Below are 24,889 nucleotides of genomic sequence, written 5' to 3'. Positions count from 1 at the left end.
TTACTGGGATTGTCGTACCCTTCTAGGGACTACCTTTCTCTTTCCTGTTCTCTTCTTAGCATTCATGAAATGCACTCTGTTTTTTAAGATAAGAGAATTGAGTAAAATATGCCCATGTTATAAATCATATGGGAGCCATTAAACAATCTTATCTTCTCCCATGACTTTGTTATTATCAACAGAGATAACATGTAACAATGTCTCTAGAGCATAGTTCCATCTTAATGTCCAGACCCATATCTCCATTCTCCTACTCCATGGGTAGTACTTTGAAATCACACAGGCTCTTCAAACTAACATGTTCTAAATGAACTCATTGTTCATGTTCTTCCTATGCTCACTCTATCTTGGTGAACTGGACCAGTCTTAGCACAACTGCCCTAGCTAGAAGTTAAAGCATCATTCTTTGGACTTTCCTGTCCAGTCAATCACCATGCCATGCCCATTCTTTCCCAGCATATCTCTTGGATGCCTCCTGGTCCCTTCATCCTCATCCAACCAACCTGTTCAGGCCACTGCACCTATCACCTGCATTTCTCCAACAGCTTCCTGAGCAGCTCAATCTATCCTCTACATTTCAGGCAGAGTGATATTTCTAGGATATGAATCTGATTTTGTCATTCTACTTAAATTAAAGCCTGTTAGTCATTCCCTACTTCTATTTCAACAATAAGACACAACTTCTCTACATGGCAGCCTGGTCCTCTGAGATTGGCCCTTTCTCCATTTCTCCAATCGTCTTTGTTATTCACACCTTTGGGCTGTAGAGTTTTGTTACGTCCACACTGCCCCCTGGACTCATCACTTGCACTCAGCCTGTGCACTTGAGAGTTGCTTCCCCGGAAACATACTTCCCTTCTCTCTTCCCTGGGGTACTCTGGTCCTGCCCTCAAATTCCAGCTAGGACATCATGTTTTTTTTTTTTTTAATTTTTTTTTTTTTCAACGTTTATTTATTTTTGGGACAGAGAGAGACAGAGCATGAACGGGGGAGGGGCAGAGAGAGAGGGAGACACAGAATCGGAAACAGGCTCCAGGCTCTGAGCCATCAGCCCAGAGCCTGACGCGGGGCTCGAACTCACGGACCGCGAGATCGTGACCTGGCCGAAGTCGGACGCTTAACCGACTGCGCCACCCAGGCGCCCCTAGGACATCATGTTTTTTAAGAATCCTTTCCTGGGGCGTTGGGGTGGCTCAGTCGGTTAAGTGTCTGACTTTGGCTCGGGTCATGATCTCTCAGTTGGTGAGTTCAAGCCCTGCGTTGGGCTCTGTGCTGACAGCTCAGAGCCTGGAGCCTGCTTCAGATTCTGTGACTCCCTCACTCTCTGCCCCTTCCCTGCTCACGCTCTCTTTCTGTCTCTCAAAAAAATAAATAAATGTTAAAAACAAAAAACAAAAACAATCCCTTTCTGAACCTGGGCTGGGAAAGATGTCCCTTCCTGGTAGAACACTTATCACATTTATTTTATGCTTGTGTGTTCACTTCTCTGTGTATCCCCCAAAGTGTGAAAAGCCCAGGGGTTTGGAGTTGTGGTTCTTTTGTTTGCTTTTGCACCCAGCAGTCGCTAGAACAGAGGTGCTCAGTTTACATGTCTTTGAACGATTAGAGTGAATATTGGATTCTCACAAAATATTGCTGAACTAGTGAATACACAGTAAACAATACGACACTATCCAGAGATTCCATCTCTCGAGTCATGCTAAGGAAACTTTCAAGTGGAAACTCTCTTCTTTTACTAAAGCGAAACTTGTGCTGTACGTTATTAGGTTAAAAAATGTTACATTCTTAAGTTAAAAAAAATTAAAAAAAATTTTTTTTAATGTTTATTTATTTTTGAGACTGAGAGAGACAGAGCACGAATGGGGGAGGGGCAGAGAGAGAGGGAGACACAGAATCGGAAACAGGCTCCAGGCTCTGAGCCATCAGCCCAGAGCACGACGCGGGGCTCGAACTCACGGACCGTGAGATCGTGACCTGAGCTGAAGTCAGACGCTTAACCGACTGAGCCACCCAGGCACCCCAAGTTAAAAAAAATTTTAAGTTAACAAACTTTGAACTTCTTTAAAATAGATGGCACCGTCTTATTTGTGTATAGTTAATTACGCATTTTCTGGGGAATAATTCTGTTGGTGGATGTGTTCAATATGCGCTTTCCTTGTTTCTTCATTACAGTGAAAGCTTTCTGAGGGCAAAGGAGTATTTATTTTTTTGTTCTAAGTCATCTTCAGAGACCTTGTGGTGCTTTTCCCACAATACAGGACATCAATGAAAGTTAAGGGGTTAAATAAAAAAATAAAGATGCCAAACCAAAGGGTTTTGTCCTAACACAGGAAGATTAATGGCTTACAGTAGCAAATATATATCCTCAAGACATTTTGATTCATGGAAGAAAGGAAAAGACATTTTCATTTCCATATTTCTCTTTGTGGTATTTGTGTAGAGAAGTATATGGTAGCATTAAGATGACTTTCAGGGGCGCCCGGGTGGCTCAATTGGTTAAGTGTCCGACTCTTGGTTTCAGCTCTGGTCAAGATCTCATGGTTCATGGGTTCGAGCCCCACATCAGGCTCCATGCTGACAGTGCAGAGCCTGCTTGGGATTCTCTCTTTCCCTTTCTCTCTGCTCCTCTCCCACCCCTCAAAATTAACAAATAAACTTAAAAAAAAAAAAAGATCTTTCAACAGAGAAACAGAAAGACCTCTTGTTAAGTGATGAAAATTAAGGTCAGCTACAGTACGTTGGGGAGTACAAAACGGACATGGGAGATACAACTTGGCTGAAAGACACGAAGTCTCTTACTGGAAGATACTTTCTGGCTTTGAAAGTCAAGCAAATGGTAAGGATAGGAATTCGCCAGATGAAACAAATAGGGTGTTTTCTGTTGTCTGTGTCTTTTGTACTTTTGCATTTATTCTTCACGCATGTGCAGTTTTCTGGATGGTGGCCAACGTGAGGAATGGGGGAATAGTCAGCGTAACAAACGAGACAGGTTCGAACCAGAAAATTCACATGTAGAAAGTGAGGCACTTGATTCTCTCACTTGACTCCTTTCCAATCTAAAGCCAGACAAATCAACAAACTTAAATCTCCTTCATAAACATAGGTGCAATAGTACTAAATAAAATATTCTCAAATTTAACCTAGCAGTTTATAAAAAATAGGTCCTGAAAGAGGAAGTTTATTCAAGCATGTACATGTGGCTTAAGGCTAGTGCATCTAAACGTGCAAGTCATAGTGTGAATAGGCTGAAGGAAAAAAAAGACTACATGATAATTTCAATAGATGCAGAAAATTTGATGGGATAAGATTTGACTTACTCCTGCTAAAAGCTTTTGTCAGATTGGGTGTTTTCTTAACCCAACAAAATGTTACTAGAATCCTATAGCCTACATGATTCTAAATGGTGGGACATTCTAAATACTTCCTTTCAAGTCAGAAAAAAGACCCAGAATGTCAGAAAACAACAAAAAGAAAACCCCATGGAGGCCCATTCCACTGCTTCTATGCAACATTATGGTAAAAGTCCTACCTAGCACAGGAAGAAATGAGAAGGAAAGAAAACGATGCTGCTAATAGTTAAGGAGGAAACAAATTGTGATGAGTCAATGAGAAGGAAAGGTTGAGGTCTGAGTGCAGGTCCTAAGCACTGTAGGTCGATATTGTTAATCAAGCCAAGGGTCAATATCTGATGTAGTAATCAGCACTGATTTTACACACATCAGAAAATCTCACTGAACGAGTACTATAAATGATCACTTAGCCAGTGGGATGGTCTCTGAAATACTTCACCCAAAAGAACTCTGTGGGGAGGCAGCAGTGGATAAGCGAAGCGTGGAAGCCATCCTCAAACGGTTTCTTATTGCACTGAATATAAGCTCGATCCCCACAACTTCCATGTCAGGGTGGAGATTAAGCCTCAGGAAGAGTTTGTGCCATCTGCTGTGCATGCTACGTGGTCCAGGGAATAATTCCTTCTGATAGGTCATAGTAGTCTCAGAGCTGAGCTTCTGAAGACTTAAAAAGAAAGCGGTTGAAGAGCTGTAGGCAGCGTTCATTTTGCTAGTGGCATTTTGAAGAACTGTGGAGGGAGAGACTCACCGCCCAAATGGGTACAGGATGTGCAGAAGTGGTTTATTCTGGAGACTTGTCTCTAGTCTTTTTTCATCTGGATTGTCCTTTCCTTTCCTCCTTAGATATGAAGGTCTTTCATTTCTTCCGCTAATTTCCTGGACTGTCCTAGTCTTCCTTCTCAGTCTGACTTTGTTTGTTCTCTTGAGACCCGCTCTCTCTGTGTCTACCTCGCTGTTCTTCCTTCCTTCCTTCCTTCCTTCCTTCCTTCCTTCCTTCCTTCCATCCTTCCTTCCCTTTCTTTCTTTCTTTCTTTCTTTCTTTCTTTCTTTCTTTCACCTATTTTTAATGTTTATTTTTGAGAGACAGAGAGAGCGAGAGCATGAGTTGGGGAGAGGCAGAGAGAGGGAGACACAGAATCCGAAGCAGGCTCCAGGCTCTGAGCTGTCAGCCCAGAGCCTGACGCGGGGCTCGAACTCACAAACTGAGATCATGACCTGAGCCGAAGTCGCAAGATCAACTGACTGTGTCACCCAGGTGCCCCTCTTCTCCTTTCTTTTCTTTCCTTTTCCTTTCTTTTTTTTTTCTTCCTTATCCTGACCAGACAGAACGTTATATTTTTAAGAAAATAACTGCAGTATTTGTTGAATAACATTTATAAATCTTGCTTTTAATTTAGAAATAACTATAATCTTTAGAGGTTTCTCCACTGTTATACCACCAGCACAGTTGAAGCAATGCTTTATTTTTTCCCTCTTGTGCATTATTGGCTCTTGGGTGAGGAAAGGGGAATGTTCCCATCCTCCTGATGGTGGTAACATTTTGCCGTCAATGGTTTTGTGTTGAGGGGAGGCATGGACTCGAGTTTAAGAAAGATTAAATTGGTGGCAGTGGGAACAAGGGTTTGCATGGGAAGACATACCAGGATGTGAAACCTGTGAATTCACGATAATCTACATGTGAGATGGAAAGGGTCTCTCTGGACTAGAGAAGTGGTGTTAGAAGTAGAAGGGAAGAGACAGAAGAGAGAAAACAGAAGGAGACATAAAAGGGGTTGGGGGAATGAAGAAATGAAGATGGTTCCTGATAGCATTCCTGACAGTCTGCTGGTCCAATGCTTGCGTGGCGTTCTGAAGCCTTGAAATCAAAGCCCGTGGCCCCAAACCCCCCAGCCCTATTCTGGGGCAAACAGCTCTCGGAGCTTTAGTTACCCCACCCAGAATACCACTTCTGCTGCCTATACCAGGGAATGGAAAGCTCAGTGAAGCATTCGTAATAATAAAGTATTTTACAAATATTATGTAATAGTAGACATCGTACCAATGGTTTCCACAAACTCGTCACCCCTAGATACCAGTGACAGGATAGAAAAGTCATGTATTTGGGGCCCCAATAGTAACTTTGTAGTGTACTAACTTTGTAAATTCAAGTCAGCCTAAGTCACTTGGCCTAAGACTCAGTCTTGCCATAGTAAAACAGGGATCATGACATCACCCTTCACCCTTGAAATGATTTAGCTCTGTACCTATGAAAATGCCTGGCGCTTAATAAATAATGGTTTCTTTGTGTACCTTTATTGTTTCCCCATGTACATCCCACAAAAATCCATATGGGAAAGATTTTTTGCCAACAAAACGAACTGAGCTGAAGTAATCGTTAATTATATTTACTATTTCTAAATTTTTTTTTTTCAACGTTTATTTATTTTTTTTTGGGACAGAGAGAGACAGAGCATGAACGGGGGAGGGGCAGAGAGAGAGGGAGACACAGAATCGGAAACAGGCTCCAGGCTCTGAGCCATCAGCCCAGAGCCCGACGCGGGGCTCGAACTCACGGACCGCGAGATCGTGACCTGGCTGAAGTCGGACGCTTAACCGATTGCGCCACCCAGGCGCCCCTATATTTACTATTTCTAAATTAAATCTCACAATCTTTCTACCTACGTTAACAGAAATAGATAAATATCTAGATAGCAGATAGGTGTTTAGTGTGGACTAGTAACTCTGTTTTGGCTGCCTGGCTTCCTCTCTAAGATCATTTAAAATAAAATTTCTGTACTTTATTTAAATACAGAATAGAATTGCTTATTAGTTTATAGACAAATAAGCTAAAGCAACTGGACATCATTTAAGTGATAGCAGAATCAACACTTTCTTCAAATGCCTCTTGATAAAATCATTCCTAATTTTTGTCACTAGTGGTTTTAAACGTTTTCATTAAAAAAAAAAAGACATGATCTATTTCATGGGATTGTCAGGAGGATGATGTACAGAGGACCCAGGGCTGTGTTTGGCACAGAGTATAAGCTCACAAGCCACGTTACTATCCTTTTAACTTAACTGTCTCTAAACTGTCAAAGACCCTCCCTGGTAGGTTATAATCTTTTTCCTGAGTTTTCATGTTATTTGGAATGAAAACATTTTGACTCTCTTCCAGCTCCTCTCCGAGCCAAAAGATTCATCCACCCAGCTTCTTCCTCTTTAATCGACTATGAGGAAGAGAAAAATATTCCAAGTACTGGGTGCCGGTGGGGGGGGGGGGTCCTTTCGGTTTGCTGCTCTCTCTGTTCCTCAAGAGGTTACTCACAATCGTCCCCCTGGTTCTCTTTTCTCAAGGCACAAACTATTTCTTGAGCTGGGACGATAAGATCTTCTCTGTTTTCTATTCCAAAAGCAGGATTATTTGATGATAATTGAGTTTCCCTCTAAGATAACCCCCCACCCTCCCTTTTTGGTGCAGGGAGCTACCTGTGGGATTTTATTTTCTATATGCTTATTATCTTTCTAGCTATTCATTTATTTTATTTTATTCATTTATTTAATGTTTATTTTTTGAGAGAGAGACAGACAGAGTGTGAGCAGGGGAGGGGCAGAGAGAGAGACGGAGACACTGAATCCGAAGCAGGCTCCAAGCTCTGAGCTGTCAGCACAGAGCCCAACATGGGGCTAGAACCCACAAGCTGTGAGATCATGACCTGAGCCGAAGTCAAACATTTATCTGACTGAGCCACCCATGTGCCCCAAGTTATTTGTTTATTAACAGCCTTGTCTGACGGGTTTCTTTGTTAAACAAGTTCAAATACTGAGATTAATACTGCAAACTATAAACTTTTAAAAGCAAGACAAAACAGGGGCACCTGGGTGGCTCACTCGGTTAAGCCTTTGACTTCAGCTCAGGTCATGATCTCATGGTTCATGAGTTCAAGCCCCGGGTCGGGCTCTGTGCTGACAGCTCAGAGCCTGGAGCCTGCTTCAGATTCTGTGTCTCCTTCTCTCTCTGCCCCCTTTCCCCACTTGTACTCTCTCTGTCTCTCAAAAATAAACATTAAAAAAAATAAATAAATAAAAGCAAGACAAAACAAACAAAAAGGAAATAAATTAAATTGATTATCGCTTCCATTCTTCCTCATGAGACTGGAAAAATTTCATCACCTAACAGTAAGCAGCATTATAAAAGAAAACTGTACAGAGGGAGAAAGCGTACATAGGTGTGACTTTTGCCTTTTAAAAACATTAAATCAAGAAAGCCAAATGGATTGATGCGGCCAACTTTGAAACTTAGTCCCACTACGAAACCAAGCATAATACGAACGTGCATAATTCTCTCACGCTCTTATTTTTCTGTCTAGAAGGTTGTGCCTGATGTTGTTCTGCCTGGTAGGAGGAATAACTTTCAAGTAAATTAGCACTTACCATCATCTTTGTCAGGGACGATTGTAACCCGAGCCCTTGGGTATTCTGATCCAATCCTCCCGCCCATGGGCACGCTCAGAAGGACATGGAATGTTTCCTCCTCTTCATACAGGGAGTCGTCAATAACAACGATGCGACACGTTTTTTCACGCTCATGTCTGTCAAAGTGGATGACACTGGTGTGGTCTTCGGGTCTGGATATGTAATCTGAGTAGGACAGCACCGACGTCGGCACAGTTCCGTCTGCCGTGCCTGGGGACAGAGAATCCAAAAGGTGTTTATGGAGAACATATTACACAAGCGTGTTTCCAGAAATGATTATTTTCACATGCAACACCTTCACGGTCAATTTGTATACGTGAACCTCCCTGGAAATTACCATAGCACCTACATGGTATTCTAGCATTACGTGTCACCTTCACAGTGGTCTCAAACATACAAAGAGTATTACATTTCCAGTGTTTTCTCCTCTACTTCCTGCCACTGGTCTTTCAGAACAACACAATATTACAAAATAATAGCTTCTACTATTCAAATGCTTACTGTGTGCAGGCAAAATGCCAAGTGCTTTACATGCATTGCCTGATTAATCCTCTCAACCACGCTATTGGGGTTTACAGAAGTTAAATCACTTGCTCTGGGACCCAGAGCCCAAGGCTGACCCTGAAGTCTGTGTTTCTGACCACTATTCTTTATTATCTTCCAATTCATACACACACACACACACACACACACACACACACACACACACACATTAATGGGAATTTTCATGAATGCTCAGGTATCAACTGCACATATGACCTTTTGACCTTTTCTTTTACATTTTTAGAAAATCTACCTGTTTTCTAGTTACTAGTATTTAGTATATTAATGAATATTATATATTAATTTTAATTTGGTATTACATAAAATCATCTTTCAGAGGAGGCTTACTAATGAGCAAAAGAAACATCTTGAAATTTGGTTGAAATGAGTTTCAAACTAGTTTACAATGATTTTCTTTTGAGTATGCATTTCTTTGTCTCTGTCTCTCTCTTTTTCCAATAACCCTCTTCCACTTGATCAGGTTTGGGTGGGGAAAGGGGACTTCAATTTCTTACATTCCAAATGGCTTTGAGTGTTCGGATAAGCAACCACAAGAATCAGATGTATTTTGATAGGTAACAGCAGTCCTTCCAGGCCCTCTTGGAAGAGGTCCCCAGAAGTGTAACAGTGAAGGAAGACTTCTGGGCAAGTGCAGCTTTTTTCTTTATGAAAACTGGAATAATAAAACATACCCCTCAAGGCATAATGTTCTGGCTCCAACATGTCAAAGAGGCTTATTTCTATGTCTTTGCGGGGACAGTTCAGTTCATTGGCAAGTCAAGCTACCTTGTTGCGTATAACAGACCACCATCAATTCCTGGCTCACGTCTCCACTTCTTCGGATGGGAATGAACAGCTCACCCACATCTTCTTCAACGGAGTATTCCAACTGGGGAATAAATACAGTCGACTCTAAAGAGAACACACAATCACAGTCACTATTACTTTTATCTGAACTTCAGCAATCCTATGCAAATTAACATTGCTCTAATCCTCAACTTTCCCACTTGCATATTCTTTGAGAATGCCACCCTGTGAAGGGAAGGAAAGAGAAGAGGGGGGCAAAAGCAGGTATAAAGCATGCAGGCTCTGGGCCAGTGAATTCCTAGCCTCGAAATAAGACGCAACATTGCAAAAATAGATAAATAGATAAAAATCTCTGGTAATTGCTTTTTTCCTCAATTAATAAATGCTGCTGACATACTTCCTTTAAACACAGCTTTGTTCACTTGACAGATCAACACCTTCCAATGGTGTAGACAAATTTTAGAGGCAGAAGAGACCTTGGAAGTCACCTTGTCCTACCTCGTACTTTACAGATGAAGAAACCAGAGAGTTGAACTTATTTGCAAAGGCCTCTTTCTGGGTAAGTCAAAATTAAAACTCAAACCTTGTAATGTCTAACTCTAGTACCCTTTTTTTTTAAGTTTTTTAAAAAATGTTTATTTTTGAGAGAGAGAGAGAGAGGCAGAGCATGAGCTGGGGAAGGGCAGAGAAAGAACAAAGAATCTGAAGCAGGCTCCAGACTTTGAGCTGTCAGCACAGAGCCCGATGCTAGGCTCGAACCCATGAGCTGCAGGATCATGAGCTGAGTGGAAGCTGGATGCTTAATCGACTGAGCCACTCAGGCCCCCCAACTCTAGTACTCTTTTTATCTCAAGTCTATTTATCAGCTATAAGGACCATACGTGTGGTTTTCTTCCTCTCCTAGACAAATAACAATGCAGAGTATACAATATTATATTTGTATAATACGTCTAAATGATTCATTTTTAAGGTAGTTGAAAGGCACACTAAATAACAGAATGACATAATTAAATTGTTGAAAATACAGTTCAATGTGAAGCTATGTTTAGTTCAGGATGACATTTAGTTCAATAATTTGACATGATAACTCCTAATAGATACTTTGGTATTTGACTGGGAGTCTGTTTCACTGAAAGTCTCACAAACACATAAAAAAAAAAACGCTTCATGGTTATTTTTAAAACAGTAAGCCACTTTGCTTTTCATGATTATAAAAGACCACTGGAACAGGAGACACAGGCCGCTCAAGGTCTGTGTTCCCTCCTCTCCACCCTGCCCCGTCCCCCAGGAGCTGACTACTATGAACCACATCAAAGGTTTCCCTTGTGCTCTGGCTTCCAGTTGGGTCAGCCAAAGGGAAGCACAGGCAGGACTTGGAGGTCAAGAGCAGAATGGGGTCTGTGGCATTCATTCCCCTGGCTCCCTCAGGGTTCAGGGCTGACCGCACCCCTTCCCCCAAGTAAAGGTCATGGTGCCCGCTGAACTCTCTAGCTCACTCTCTGGGCTCAGCTAACGTCTTCTTCCCTTTCCCTCAGGCCTAGAGGTGGTAATGGTGCCCACTCTTATTCCTTGGGGCACTTTACCATGCCTGGTGGTTTCCTAATCTTTGACCTCAATGTTGTAAATAGTCATATTATTACATTCTTTTAAAATTACTTAATTTAATTTAAGCTATTACATAAAAAAAATGAGTATGTGGGGGTGCCTGGGTGGCTCAGTCAGTTGAGCATCTGACTTCGGCTCAGGTCACGATCTTGTGGTCTGTGAGTTCAAGCCCCGCGTCAGGCTCTGTGCTGACAGCTCAGAGCCTGGAGACTGCTTCAGATTCTGTGTCTCCTTCTTTCTCTCTGCCCCTCCCCCACTTACTCTGTCTCTCTCCCTCTCTCTCTCTCTCTCTCAAAAATAAACACTAAGGGGCACCTGGGTGGCGCAGTCGGTTAAGCGTCCGACTTCAGCCAGGTCACGATCTCACGGTTCGTGAGTTCGAGCCCCGCGTCGGGTTCTGGGCTGATGGCTCAGGCCTGGAGCCTGTTTCCGATTCTGTGTCTCCCTCTCTCTCTGCCCCTCCCCCGTTCATGCTCTGTCTCTCTCTGTCCCAAAAATAAATAAACGTTGAAAAAAAAAAAATTAAAAAAAAAAAATAAAAAAAAATAAACACTAAAAAAAATGAGCATGTGGTTTATTTCTTCTGAGATTCTCACTGATACACCAATTTAAAAAATGGTACCACTAAAAAAATGATGGGTGGATATAAGGTTTTATAACTAATTATTCTTTCATCAAACATTGGTTGGGTGACTTTTACTTGCCAGACATTCCTACTAGGCAGAGGGGATATGGAAGGAGACAAAATTCCTGATCTTACGGAGTTTTCATTTTATTTGGGGTTGGGAAAGAGGAAGAAAATAAACAAATATACAAGAATATGTAGTATGCCAGGAGGTAATGAGTTATGTGAAGAAAATAGAGTGTGCTGAAGGGGACAGGGGCTAAGGCAGGGGAATGTGCCACGGTCGGCCCGTGTTACATGGGAAAGTATCTGTGACAGAGTCACATTTGAGATGAGACTTCAAGGTGGGAATGAGATGCCTTACATACATAGTTTAGAGAAGAGAATTCTCGGCAAAGGAGTGAACAAGTGAAAAGGGCTTCAGGCCTGGGTGTGCCAGGTGTGCACGAGGAATGGCCAGGAGGCCAATGTGGTTTGAGTAAGTTGGGTAAAAAAGAGAAGGCAGGACATGGGACCACAGCAGCAGTGACGGGGTGGGTGCCGGGAAGATCACTTGGCACTTCAGGATCATTGGGAGGATGTCGGGTCTTACTCGGAGTAAAATATTGTGTAAATAATCAAAGACCAACCAACGGGATGAAAACAAGCACAGGCCATTTATTCACTGCGCCATAGCAAAGGAGTCGGCCACTATCACTTGTCTTTAGCAGAGACTCAAAGGCAGGCCGAGGGGTGAGAAAACTGTATAGCGGGAACAAGGGAAGGCTGCAGGGGCGCCCTGGCTGGAGGCTGTGGGTACAGGGAAGCTGTGGGCAAGCTAACTAGAAGCGGGGCATCCTATGTGACTAGTTAGGGGTGCACATCTGGTTTCTCTGGTGGGTCTTAAGTTGAAAATGAGGGCAAAATGAAGGAAACTGTCAGTTATTGATCAAATTTTGACCATCTGGGGCTGACTGCTACGGACAGAGGCTGTGGTTTGGCTTCCCAGTTGCTGTAGGCTGTGGGTCAGAGTTGTATGTTAATACGTGGTCTGTCCGTTGTCTCTGGGTACACTCATCCAGCTCTCAATATAAAAGCATGAGAAGGCTTTAAACACAGGGATGCTGTAAGCTGACATATCTTAAGGACGTTATTTTTGGCTGCTGTGAGATAAAGAGACACTGAGGGCCCAGGAGCTGGCCAGGAGCTCAGTTAGGCTTTGCAGCCGTCTAGGAGAGAGATCACAGCAGAAGACCAGGCGGCGGCAGTGGAGCTGGGATAACATGGCTGTGTGCAGGACATACAAAGGAAGAGCCAAAAGAATTTTCTGATGGATCAGATGTGGTACGTGAGACAGCAGAGGAGTCAAGGGTGATTCCAAGTTTTGCTATCTTGACCGGCCAGAAAGATGACATTGCTGTTTACAGAGACAGCAGGAGAATCAGATGTGGGGCGCAGATCAGGAGTTCCATTTTGGACATATTAAACTTGAGGTCTGAATTTTAGCTGAGATGTCAAACGAGCCAGCTGAGCATACAATCCTGGATTTCAGTGGACAGGTCCAGATTGGAAATAGAAAAATAGAAAAGTGCGAGGCACCAGCATTTTGCTGTAGGTGAAGTCTGAGTCAGAATAAAATCAGTTAGGGAGGGATTGTAGATAAAGAAGACAATGGATCCAAGCACTAACCTTGGGGCAGTTGGAGGTCAGGGAGATAAGGAAGGCTGAGCAAAGGAGGCTGAGGAGGGGTCCCAGGGATGAGAACAACCGAGGGAGTGTGTGGATACTGGAGGTCAAGTGCAAAAAGTGTTTTCAGAAATAGGGAACGAAGGGGCCCCTGGGTGGCTCTGTCGGTAAAGCGTCAGACTTCAGCTCAGGTCATGATATTGTGGTTCATGAGTTCTAGCCTCGCATCGGGCTCTGTGCTGACAGCTCAGAGCCTGGAGCCTGCTTCAGATTCAGTCTCCCTCTCTGTCCCTCCCCCACTCGTGTTCTGTCTGTCTGTCTCTCTCTCTCTCTCTCTCTCTCTGTCAAAAATAAATAAAAAACATCAAAAAAAAAAAACAACAGAGAACAATCAAATGTCTCAAGTGTTGCTGGCAAGTCAAGAAAGCTGAGAATCGATCATTGGATTTAGCAAAGGGAAATTATTGGTTACCTTTATAAGAACTGTTTCAGTGGAGTGGAGGGGACAAAAGCCTGAAGGAATTGGAGGAGAGAAACTGAGAAGACAGCAGGCACAGACACTTAAAAATGTTTGCTGTAAATGGGAACAGAGTGACATCTAGAGAAATATCTTGTTTATTTATAAGAGGAGTTTTTTTAAGGGCAAAATTATTCCTACTAGTATGAAGTAGGATTTTACCAAACATAAAATTTCAATATAGAAATTATCATAGCGCTTCATTAGAAAAAATACACAAGGTGCCATGAAATATTCAAGTCGGGTCTTCAATGAGTTCCAATGAGTTTCTTTTCATGGAAATTAAGTCTGGTACCACCTAGGTTCTGGCAGTCCTCAGGTCATTTACTCCAATGGCATTCGTAGAAATATTACAGAAAGTTTGGTTTCTTTGTTGGGGGTCGGGGGAGAAAGTGAGTGGGGGAGGGCAGAGGGAGAGGGAGAGAGACAACCACAAGCCGACTCCACCAGTGTGGAGCCCAACTCAGGGCTCATCTCACAACCATGAGATCACGACCTAAGCCAAAATCAAGAGTTGGACGCTTAACCGGCTGAGCCACCCAGGGGCCCCAGTTTTGTATCTTTATTAAAGTGTGCTGTGGACTGAATGTGTTCCTCAAAATTTATGCATCGAAGTCCTAACCCTCAAAGTGATGATATATGGAGGTGGGGACAGTTGGGAAGTAATTAGGTTTAGATGAGGTCATGAGGGAGGGGCCCTCATTTTGGGATTAGTATCTTTATAAGAATAGGAAGATCTCTCTTTCTCTCTTTCTCTCTCTCTCTCTCTCTCCCCCCAGGTGTCCAGAGCTTCCTTTTAGCTCTGAAACTCACTCCTACACTTGGTCTGAAAGAGGGTAAACGGGTCCAGCACCACATTTAGGTCTTTCGTTGACCTAATGTGGGCAGAAATGTGCATCTATGGGAGAAACTGGAAAAGGCGAGATGAGGAAAGGCTTTCCTGCTAGGTTTTTCCAGTTCATATCATTTTTCAACTTCATTTTATATATACAGGAGAGCTTATACACAGACTGCCTCAAGTAAGCATAACTTTTTAAAACCCCTGAAAGTGGCATTTGTTTTTTATCAGCCTTAAAAATTATTAGCTCATATGTATGGGATTCTTAACTATTTGCAAAGCCCTATTCTAAACACTTTACATGAGGGATGCCTGGGTGGCTTAGTCGGTGAAGCGTGCCGACTTAAGCTCAGGTCACGATCTCACAGTTCGTGAGTTCGAGCCCCGTGTCGGGTTCTGTGCTGACAGCTCAGAGCCTGGAGCCTGCTTCGGATTCTGTGTCTCCCTCTCTCTCTGTGCCCCTCCCCCGCTTGCACACTGTCTCTCTTTTTCTCTTAGAAATAAACAAACATTAAACACTTCACACATATCGGCTAGTTTTATCCTGGCAACAATCCTTTCACATAAGAACTATTATGATTGCCATTTTATCTCTGAGGACATGAGGCACACAGAGGTTCAAAACCGGCCGAAGCTTAGGCCGGTAGGTAGTGATACCCATATTTGAACCCAAGAAGTCCATCTCAAAGCCCAAGATAGTAACTGCTATGATCCACTTGTAAAAGAAGAGCGCTCGGATCGGCCGGCAGCTGCACTTAGGCCAGAAGGCCCAACTGAGCTTATAAGAGACATAAATTACTGCTAAAAAGCTGGCGGGGACAGCAGAAGCAGAACAAAGGAAGCTAAAAACAAGTATTTGAAAATTTGTTTAGACATCTAATGTATTCATAGAATTCTATATATAAACTTATAAAAGTGTTATGTAAGGAACAAAACCTGCATGATGGTCATACTGACAAAGTTACAGAAGTATTATACAAGTTACATGTATAAATGTACAATAATATGCTTATGAATATAATACCTGTATTATGTAATATAGCAGCATATCATATGTCAGATCCCAACTAGCCCATTAGATGGAAACCATAGCAGTCTCTGGGAGGGTGTTCTTTGAAAGACAAAGCAAGAGTGGTATTATAGAAATAGTAAACTCTGCTAAGTAAATAGAGATACGTAGACAAAAATGACTACAAGGTCATCCTCTCTAACCCTTAACACTGGCTTTCCCATGTAGTAGGTCTATGAGTGACTTTTATTTCCTTTTCTTAAATTTTTTTTTAATGTTTACTTATTTATTTGTGGGGGGGGGGAGAGAGAGAGAGAGAGAGAGGTTACACGTGAGCAGGGGAGGGGCAGAGAGAGGAACAGAGAGAATCCCAAGCAGGCTCCACACCATCAGCCCCCTGTGGGACTCGAACACATGAACCGTGAGATCACGACCTGAACTGAGATCAAGAGTCAGATGCTTAACCGACTGTGCCACCCAGGCACCCCTGGCTTTTACTTCTTTACATCTTTCAGAATTCTTGACAATGAACATGTGTTACTTTTATAGTTTCAGATTGGTTTCATTATTCTGTAAGTGCAAAGATGAAGCTGAGTAAAGTGAATGCATTCGTCATTAGTCACTGCAACTCGATTGTAACGAGTGCTTTGATCTGCAATTACAGTTTTTATTTTTAGGTTTGACTGTGCTGTAACTTTGGCCAAAAATGACTTTTGTTCTCAGAAATAAAATAGTTGTAGTTACATTTGAAAGCTACTGTTCATGCCAGTCTTTTCTCAATTATACTGAACAGATTAAAAAAAAAAACAGATTCTACTAAAACCAAGATAGAACAAATTATCTTCTAAAAATCTCTGTTACAATAGAACAGAGAAAGCAAAGGCAGTGCATGGACAAAGGCACTGAGTGTTTGTTGTCTTTAGAAAGTCTGGAACATTCAAAAGTAACACAGAAGATGTTCCGGTACCTCCTCAGGCTACCATGCTGTCCTCAGCCTGCTCGACAAGTGGCACTGAGTAGGAAGTCTGTCCCTGATACGTTTGATCTTGGACAGCTCTCTTACATTTCTACGGTCTGTTTTTCACTCTCAAACAGACATAGCAATTAGTACAGGCTAATTCAACAGGGACTTGAAAAAGACACAAATGAGAGTAATGAAAACATCTAAATAACATGCTTACAAGTGCTTTTTTAATGGAAGGGTTTTTTTTTTTAATGTTCTTTATTATTTATTTTTGAGGGACAGAGCACGAGTGAGGAGGGAGAGGGGGGACAGAAAATCAGAAGTGGGGTCTGCGGTGACAGCAGTGAGCCCATGTGGGGCTCGAACTCAGGAACCGTGAGATCGTGACTTGAGCTGGTCAGGCGCTCAACTGACTGAGCCACCCAGGCACCCCACATGATAGTAAGTATTACAAGCTCATACCAGGATGCCGTGAGATCCAAAAATTATCCTTTAGCACTAGGCAAATGTTGGTAAGAGTGAATCTTAGGGTAATCTTTGTGCATATCGTTAAAAGTTTTTATTTTGTGAATGTAGAAACTTTCAGGAAGTTTTACAACACTACAATGGCTTTATTTTACACCACCTTTTTTCATATCCACCTTTTGGTGCCAGAAATGTACAGATGTGTGCTGTAATTTTAGCCGGTATTTCAAATTGTTTGCTTCTCTTAAAACAATGGCCTGTGCTTCACGGCAACAGGATTCAAAAAGAAAAAAAAAAAAAAAAACTTCCACTCTCACTGAAATTGAATTTTTTCATGCTTCTTATTATTTTGGTGTCATAGCTGCCGTGGATTACCATTTCATTAATTCTGGACCTTCAAATTTGGTAGCCAATGATCTCCCTATGTCAACTGTGACAACAGTACCAACTTTTAGAAAGAATAATTAATGTTTGTGTTTCACGTTACAGCCTATGTCATCTGAATTCTACTGCATGAAACGGGTTGGCTCACCCAGCACACAAAAGTTTGCCTTTTCTTTGTAGCCAATAAGATTAGCATTCTTGACATAAAAGTTCTACTTTTCTTTAGAATGGTATGTTTATTCTCTACTGTATATTATACAGAATTAACCTAATCTCGTCATACAGAAAATGATTACACAGATCAAATATTTAATTCCCTAGGTTCATGGTTGATTTTTGGTATCATAAAGGTATCAGAACGAGCCCCTTTCAATCAGAAGTTTGCAGATACTTCAAGTATGTACATAGTAAATAATTGCACGAAATACTTAGGGACTTTAGACATCTATGTTCGGTATCTGTACTCGAATACCTATATCTGAGGTTGTAGTCTCGTAGTAAAGTACAAAAAACTAATTTACTCTGGTTAGAAATTATACAAGGTAAAAAAGGAATGGGATCTTAATATAAAATAAGTTTTAGCTCTTACCTATTTTCCTCTTAACAGAAATGAAAATGCTTAATGTTAATTAATATCTAGATGCTTCTCAGAGTGAGAAGAGATGGTGTTATGTCTGACAGTTAGGGAACCGAATAAACAGGAAATCGAGAATCTTCTTTCAGGCTTCTCCTGTGGGTGCTGATTGCTCCTTTATCACAGCACATAACATTGTACATTGTTAGTTATAATAATTTTGTGGAGTGTAATCACCTAATGATACCCTTTCAAAATTAGTATGCCTTCTTCACTGTAGCACCCGCATCCCTACCTCTTAGCAGAATTCCTGACATGTAGCAAAAACTCAATAAACAGCTGTTGAACGTACAGATATATAATGCTGAAGCAGTCTTGATTATCTTTCTAGAATACTTGGTTTTGTTCACCTATACTAATATATTTTTGGCTCGATATATAAAGGGAAAATTAATAGAATAAGAAGAGAAGGAATCACTTTGTTCTTGGGTCTGTTTGTTGGTTTTATATACAAGAATGGGTGAGACAATGCTGCTGTTGGCAAAGCACGTGGTTTAATTAGGATATTATTTCTTTTCAGTCACAAGAAATGACAGAAGATTGCAAAACTCAGAGAATAGAGAGAAGGGCTTCGTAGAAAAAAATCTATATATATTCAAGCACTGGCTCTGGCACTTATTAGCAGAGGACTTTAGGAAAATACATTCTTTGAGCCTCAGAGATCCGATTTGGAAATTGACATATCAATCACAGGTTTACATGAGATGTGACTGCCCAGCTCCTAATGCAGGGTCTGGCTCAACCATGGATATTCAAATATGGTAGAGATTGGCATTGTGATTACTATCTTACCCTTGGCCTATGGAATAATCCTTTTGGAATTCTCTGGGTTAGGTTAGAAAAAAAGGGCAGAAGGAGTAACAGTGACCCGAAATTTCTTCAAAGCCCTTCTTGTCTTATGGCCATCTGCTGTCTGCTGTTGATTCAGTCCAGCCTCGTGGCAGAGGGTCTTTCCACCACAGCTAATTGTTACCGCCCTCAGATAAAGGGTAATCTCACCCATCTCTGACAACGCTAAAGACAACCAATGGACCAAGTGGTCGACTGAGGCAGAGATTTAAGGATGGCACTATTTCTCAGGTTCCTCATCCAGACAACAAGTTAAATGGTTTATGCACTTTAAAACCCCTCCCGGGGTGCCTGGGTGCCTCAATCGAGTAAGCGTCTGACTTTGGCTCAAGTCATGATCTCGCAGTCTGTGAGTTCAAGCCCTGCGTCAGACTCTGTGCTAACAGCTCAGAGCCTGGAGCCTGCTTTGGATTCTGTGTCTCCTCTCTCTACCCCTCCCCTGCTTGCTCTCTCTCTCTCTCTCTCTCTCTCTCAAAAATAAATAAATATTAAAAAAAAAATTTTTTTAAACCCATCCCAACTGGAACTGCATTTGTAAAGGATGGAGACTGTGGAATCAAACTGAAACAAGGAAAGATAACAGTGATAGACGACTGAAAAGTAAGGTAAAAATCTTGACAATAAGAGCAGATTTTCCATGGGAGTGCCTCCAAGGCCACAAGAACCTGGGACAAGGGAAGTATGCCAAAGAGAGATTAACATCTCTGTTTAGCAGTCTGTTTTCTTCTTATTCTAGTGTTCCTCTTTGTATCGCAGACTTCAATTTTTGAGGACATTGAATTGATTGATTTACTCAATAAATGACTAAATGACCCCATTTGTCTAGAAAGCTATTGATCCCTACAATCATGGCAGAATGGTGTGTCCCTCTTTTGTGCGCCCATAGCACTTTGTTAAGTAGAAGGAAAAGTTCTCCATTTTCAGTCCTCTTTTTTCATGCGACAAAATATGTCTGTTCTAGGGGTGCCCGAGTAGCTCAGTCGGTTAAGCATCCAACTCTTGGTTTCAGTTCGGGTCATGATCTTATGGTTTGTGGGATGGAGCCCCACATCAGGCTCGTGGCTAACAGCATGCAGCCTGCTTGGGATTCTCTCTCTCCCTCTCTCATTCTGCCCTTCCCCACTGTCGCTGGTTCTCTTTCTCTCTTTCTCTCAAAATAAATAAATAAACTTTAAAAAAAAACTGAAAAAAGATCTCAAAAAATACATTCTAGACAAAAATGTGGGCTTCTGAAGTCCCATCTGACAGTTGAGCTGTCCGTGCATGGCCCCTCTCTCACTGGCAGGGCAAGTACCAACACGGCAATGAGATTTGCATGTCAACTGTAGGAGATTAGCTCCCTTCTATTCATGGCCACCCAGGGTGTCCAGGGATGAGGAATGGGGTGCACTTGCTCCCAGTGGTGACTGCCCTTTGAGGCAGGCTGCCTTCTTGCACACAGGATGCAGGAAGACATAGTGACTGGACCCACTCCTTAGAGAATGGTCATTTCTATTGATCACAGAGCTTGGCTTTCCAGCCAGAAACCAGGCTGTGTTCTTGGAACCATGTGTTCCCAGCCAGACATTCAAAACATCTGGAGGCATGAGACATATTACAGAACATCCATATGGGTACTGAATAGTACTTGAGGCTAGATAAGTAACTACTTAAGTGTATGCCGTATCTCCGCAGTAGATGTAGATACTCATGTATTGAATAAAACGCATAGTCAGGGGCGCCTGGGTGGCTCAGTCTGTTGAGCGTCCGACTTCGGCTCAGGTCATGATCTCACGGCTCGTTGAGTTTGAGCCCCACGTCAGGCTCTGTGCTGACAACTCAGAGCCTGGAGTCTGCTTTGGATTCTGTGTCCCTCTCTCACTCTGCCCCTCCCTTGCTCATGCTCTGTCTGTCTGTCTCTCTCAAGAATAAAACATTAAAAAAAATTTTTTAATGCAGAGTCATTTAAAATCTTTACCTAAATCACAACTATGTAAGTTAAAAAATATAAATGGATAGAGTATTATAAGAGTATCATTATGAACATGTGAGAATTCAGGATGTATGTATGTATATGCTTGTGTGTGTGGGTAGAAAGAGAGAGTTTATGTTAGTAAGTTGTTTTGTTTGTTTTGTCACAAAACATGGGAGCAAGTGTTCTAAAATTTGTCACATGTAAAATTGAGAGCATTCTATAAACACCAAGTAAAATGCCTAAAATGGTGCATAGGTCTACAAGTATGGAGGTAATAGGGAGGGAGTGAAAGAATGTATATAAAATGTGTTAATTGTGCTGTTTGTCAGCAGTGAGTATGTGATGAATTTCAATTATTATCATTATCAGTAGCCGTTACGGGTAAGTAAGGAACTGGGAAAAGCTCTTTTCTTATATTAACTGGCTAGTAAACAAACAATTTGCAGACTAAAATGAAGCAGTGGTGGTTATTTCCTTTTCTTGCTGCCATAACACTTTGTTTATACTTTATTGCATCACATCACATTCTATTGCAATCATTTATTGGTAGGGCTCTCTTTCCCATTAGACCATAGGCTCTTCGACAGAAAGATTTCTATCCTATTATCTTTGCATCCCTAACACATAGCGCTGTAGCCAGCACACATACGAGCTGAACACATTTTGAATGCATGCAAAATAGAATCTCATAACACGACCTAGAACTAATACATAGAGGGGAAGGTTAGAGGCATAATAGTTCCTAGGGCTAGCAAATTTCTATGTGAAGAGTTACAAGAGAGTGTAGAAAGAAACAGTCAAAATTTTGAAATGGTAGGGAGAGTGACCCTTTAATGGTGGGGAACAAGGGCTCTTTAATCTCTTAAAATGAAATCTAACAATGTTATTTGTGACACTAGAAATAACAACCGTAGTATTGTGTTTATGTTTTATAGAATTCTTTCACAAGAATGATGCAACATGAGACTCATTAATTTTTCTTATTTTGTGCATTAGGAAACTAAATCTTAAGAAAAGGTGTTTGATTTGATTAAGGTCATAAAACTAGAAATGGTAGAATTGGGAATCAAACTCAGATCTTATAACTTTAAGACCAATGGTCTTCAACAAGACATGGAATATACCAGACGTTATGAGACACTTGTCAGTTATCACAGGAACGATCATGGCCTGGAATGACTAGGGCTGAATGTCATCTAGAAAATTCTATAACAACTTTGATGACCATTACATTAAATGACATTATGGCAAAGTTGTGTGTGTGTGTGTGTGTGTGTGTGTGTGTGTGTGTTGTATGTACGTATTTTAATATTCCACTTCTCAGATCTACTATGGGTACAGAGTATAGAGTGTTACCCTATTCTGAGAAATAGAAAGGGACGGATGAGTTTAAGTGACTTATTCCTTAAGGTAAACAATGACAATTATACCAACTGGCAAATAAAGTATCAAAAAATGGCTTCAGGGGTGCCTGGCTGGCTTAGAGGGTAGAACATGTGACTCTTGGTTTCAGGGTTGTGAGTTCAAGCCCCACACTGCACCTAGAGCTTACTTAAAAAAAAATGAAGAAAGAAAGAAATGGCTTCAAACAAACTCTAACTGATGGGCCAGTTCATGTGCATTAAAGCTGCCATGGGCTGGTTCAAAAGAGAGAAGCTTTATTATGCTACCACTTATTCAAGACTTAAGACTCGAAGAAACTTTAATTATTCATTCCTAGATAATGCAGATAAAACTAAATGTAATTAAATGCCAACTGTTCTTTAAAGGAATTAGAAGCATAACTGAACTTCATATTTAACTAAAAGAGAGATGTTAAACAAACAGACCCCGAGCCCAGTTCTCTTATGCTCTCTCTCTAATTAGGTTCAGTCTTTTAACCCAGAGATTTCCACACAGGTCTCCATTTCAGGTACTCAGTAGATTGTATCTTCAGAGAAAATTTAAGAGTTTTCTGACTGACAAAATAAAGTAGGCTGGCAGTTAAAAAGAAAGTCACGTCTGGCTTCTGACAGGATTTCAGCTTGAGAAGACTCTCTCCAACCTTTGAATAAATGCCAGCCCTCAGAAAGCCATTCAACCTTTTTCTTTCTTTCTTTCTTTCTTTTTCTTTTTCTTTCTTTTTCTTTTTTTTCCTTTCCTGACTGCACGGAGACAAGCTAGCACTTAGAAGGATGGCAAGGGGGAGGGAATAGGTCAAATTACACATGAAAGCAGTGAGGTTCACTTTTACCAACATCAGCCAAAGGTGTGCACTCACAAAAAAGCATAATCTAACAGAAATTAAGAGGAGTGATTTAAGACACGATTCGCCAAAGAGCAGGGATAGGTCTGGTGGGTTTTATGTAACAAATGTGGAGGCGCACAGCCAAGTGAAAACTGTTGGCTGATAAAAATTCTAACACTTGAACAATCAAGTGGAACGTGGGGAACAAATTAATCCCAAACGTTCTGATTCTTAAACTCTTTGTTTAAAGGACACTTTAAAAGACATTTAAAAGACTTTAAAAAGTAATGAATTAATTCAAGAAAAATGAGACGAGCAATACTGATTCGAAAGAACAGAATGACAATAAGAGAAAGAACATGCTGATAATTCATATGAGCTTACGTAGTTCATTTACTTGAAATGATATAGCTTCCCTTATTAGTTTTTGGCTTCCCTCTCCCATCAGCATACGTGAGAATATGAAACTATTAGTCTAGAACATTCTCCCCATAGAAAGTCCACACACTGAATTTAAAACTTCCTTTATAAGGTATTTTGTCATTAAAAACCCAACAGCGACGAGACAAACGAGTCGGCAGCTCTCACCATCTCCAGGGTCAACAATCTCCACCGTGGTCACTGCAGGAAATTCCAGAGCAGCCAGCACAGGCTCTGAGAGAACCACCTGGAAGGTCTCCGACTGCTCGTGTTCTCCATCGCTCATGATCCGCACTCTCCAGGTGGCCCTGGTCTGGCCTGGGTTGAACTGCACTTGTCTCTGTGCTTTGCCCTTGAAGTCTTTGTCTTTTTCTGCAGTCCCATCTCTTGTGCCGATACCTGCACAAACACATGGTATCATTTTCTCAGCTTCATTTTTAATTGGATTATTAAAGTTTGCCTTGTCGTTAACCTTTTGTGTGTTATTTATTCTGCCTGCCACTACGTCCAGCTTTGATTCCATGAGCTGGACGATTGGGGTACAGGTGCCACAGTAAAAGGGTTCTACTGTAGGTATTGGGGGTTCATGATTCTGTTCTATTCTTACCTCATGATGGTTTTGCTATATATTCTTTGAACTGTGTTTGTGTTAGAACCTCTTGTAAAGCAAGACTCAGTAAATTAATATTCATGTTGCAAATATTCTTATTCCTACAGTTCATTCAGTCTTAAAAGCTCTTCACTTTTTAAATTTTTTTTAATGTTTGTTTATTTTTTAGAAAGAGAGAGACAGACAGACAGAGCATGAGTGGGGGAGAGGCAGAAAGAGAGAGGAAGACACAGAATCTGAAGCAGGCTCTAGACTCTGAGCTGTCCGCACAGAGCCCGATGTGGGGCTCGAACTCATGAACTGCAAGATCATGGCCTGAACCAAAGTCAGATGCTTAACCTACTGAGGCACCCAGGTGCCCCAAAAAACTCTTCACTTTTACTTTTACATGTGTTATACTGCATGTGCCATATGAGAAAAACATAAGAAAAATTCTCTAACTAGAAAATAAGGAACTCTGTGAGTCAAGAATTCTTTGATAATCAAAGTCGTAAATGGCCAATAATAAAAAAAATTACAATATTCTCTCCACATTTACTGGGGCTAAGATCCTTAAAAGAATATAATTCAGTGATTGTCAATATGACCACATCCAGGTTTGTGTGTGTGTGTGTGTGTGTGTGTGTGTGTGTAACACTTCAGAATTCCATGAAACCATGTGAACAGAACTGGAGAGCTAAATATATGTGATTGCTATGAGCAGTATGTTGGGCTCACTCTGATGGTGCAACTCAAGGTCAATTGCAGTTAGCTGGGAAGGCTGAAGGATCTCTGAGTCTCTCACTACATTACAAGAGGATCTTCACCATCACTATACCATGTTCTCAAGTCACAGGTTATCTATAAACAGTCAACAGTTAACAAATCCAATGTCATCGAAAAATTGTAAATTGCAGTTAGTGCTTGTTCTACTTTGTACTTGTACTAGTATCTCCTTAAGTGCTGAATCCAAACCTCTTAGTGAGCCATGT

General features: G+C 41.4%; 1 protein-coding gene across 2 annotated transcripts in view; it reads right to left on the bottom strand.

The window, feature by feature from the left end:
- Positions 1-24,889, bottom strand: part of FREM2 (FRAS1 related extracellular matrix 2) — a 168,884-nt gene that overhangs the window by 62,511 nt on the left and 81,484 nt on the right. For both annotated transcript variants that reach the window (XM_045474818.1, XM_045474824.1), the window contains exons 4-6: positions 23,477-23,707; positions 9,132-9,257; positions 7,761-8,012 (exon numbers count right to left, since the gene is read on the bottom strand). In XM_045474818.1, the coding sequence (XP_045330774.1) occupies positions 7,761-8,012; positions 9,132-9,257; positions 23,477-23,707 (609 nt within the window). The remainder of the gene's footprint in view (positions 1-7,760; positions 8,013-9,131; positions 9,258-23,476; positions 23,708-24,889) is intronic.

The sequence above is a fragment of the Leopardus geoffroyi genome, chromosome A1 (genome assembly GCF_018350155.1).
Source record: "Leopardus geoffroyi isolate Oge1 chromosome A1, O.geoffroyi_Oge1_pat1.0, whole genome shotgun sequence".
NCBI lineage: Eukaryota > Metazoa > Chordata > Mammalia > Carnivora > Felidae > Leopardus > Leopardus geoffroyi.
Note: the sequence above shows the minus strand (reverse complement) of the source record. Positions and strands in the feature narration are given on the sequence as shown.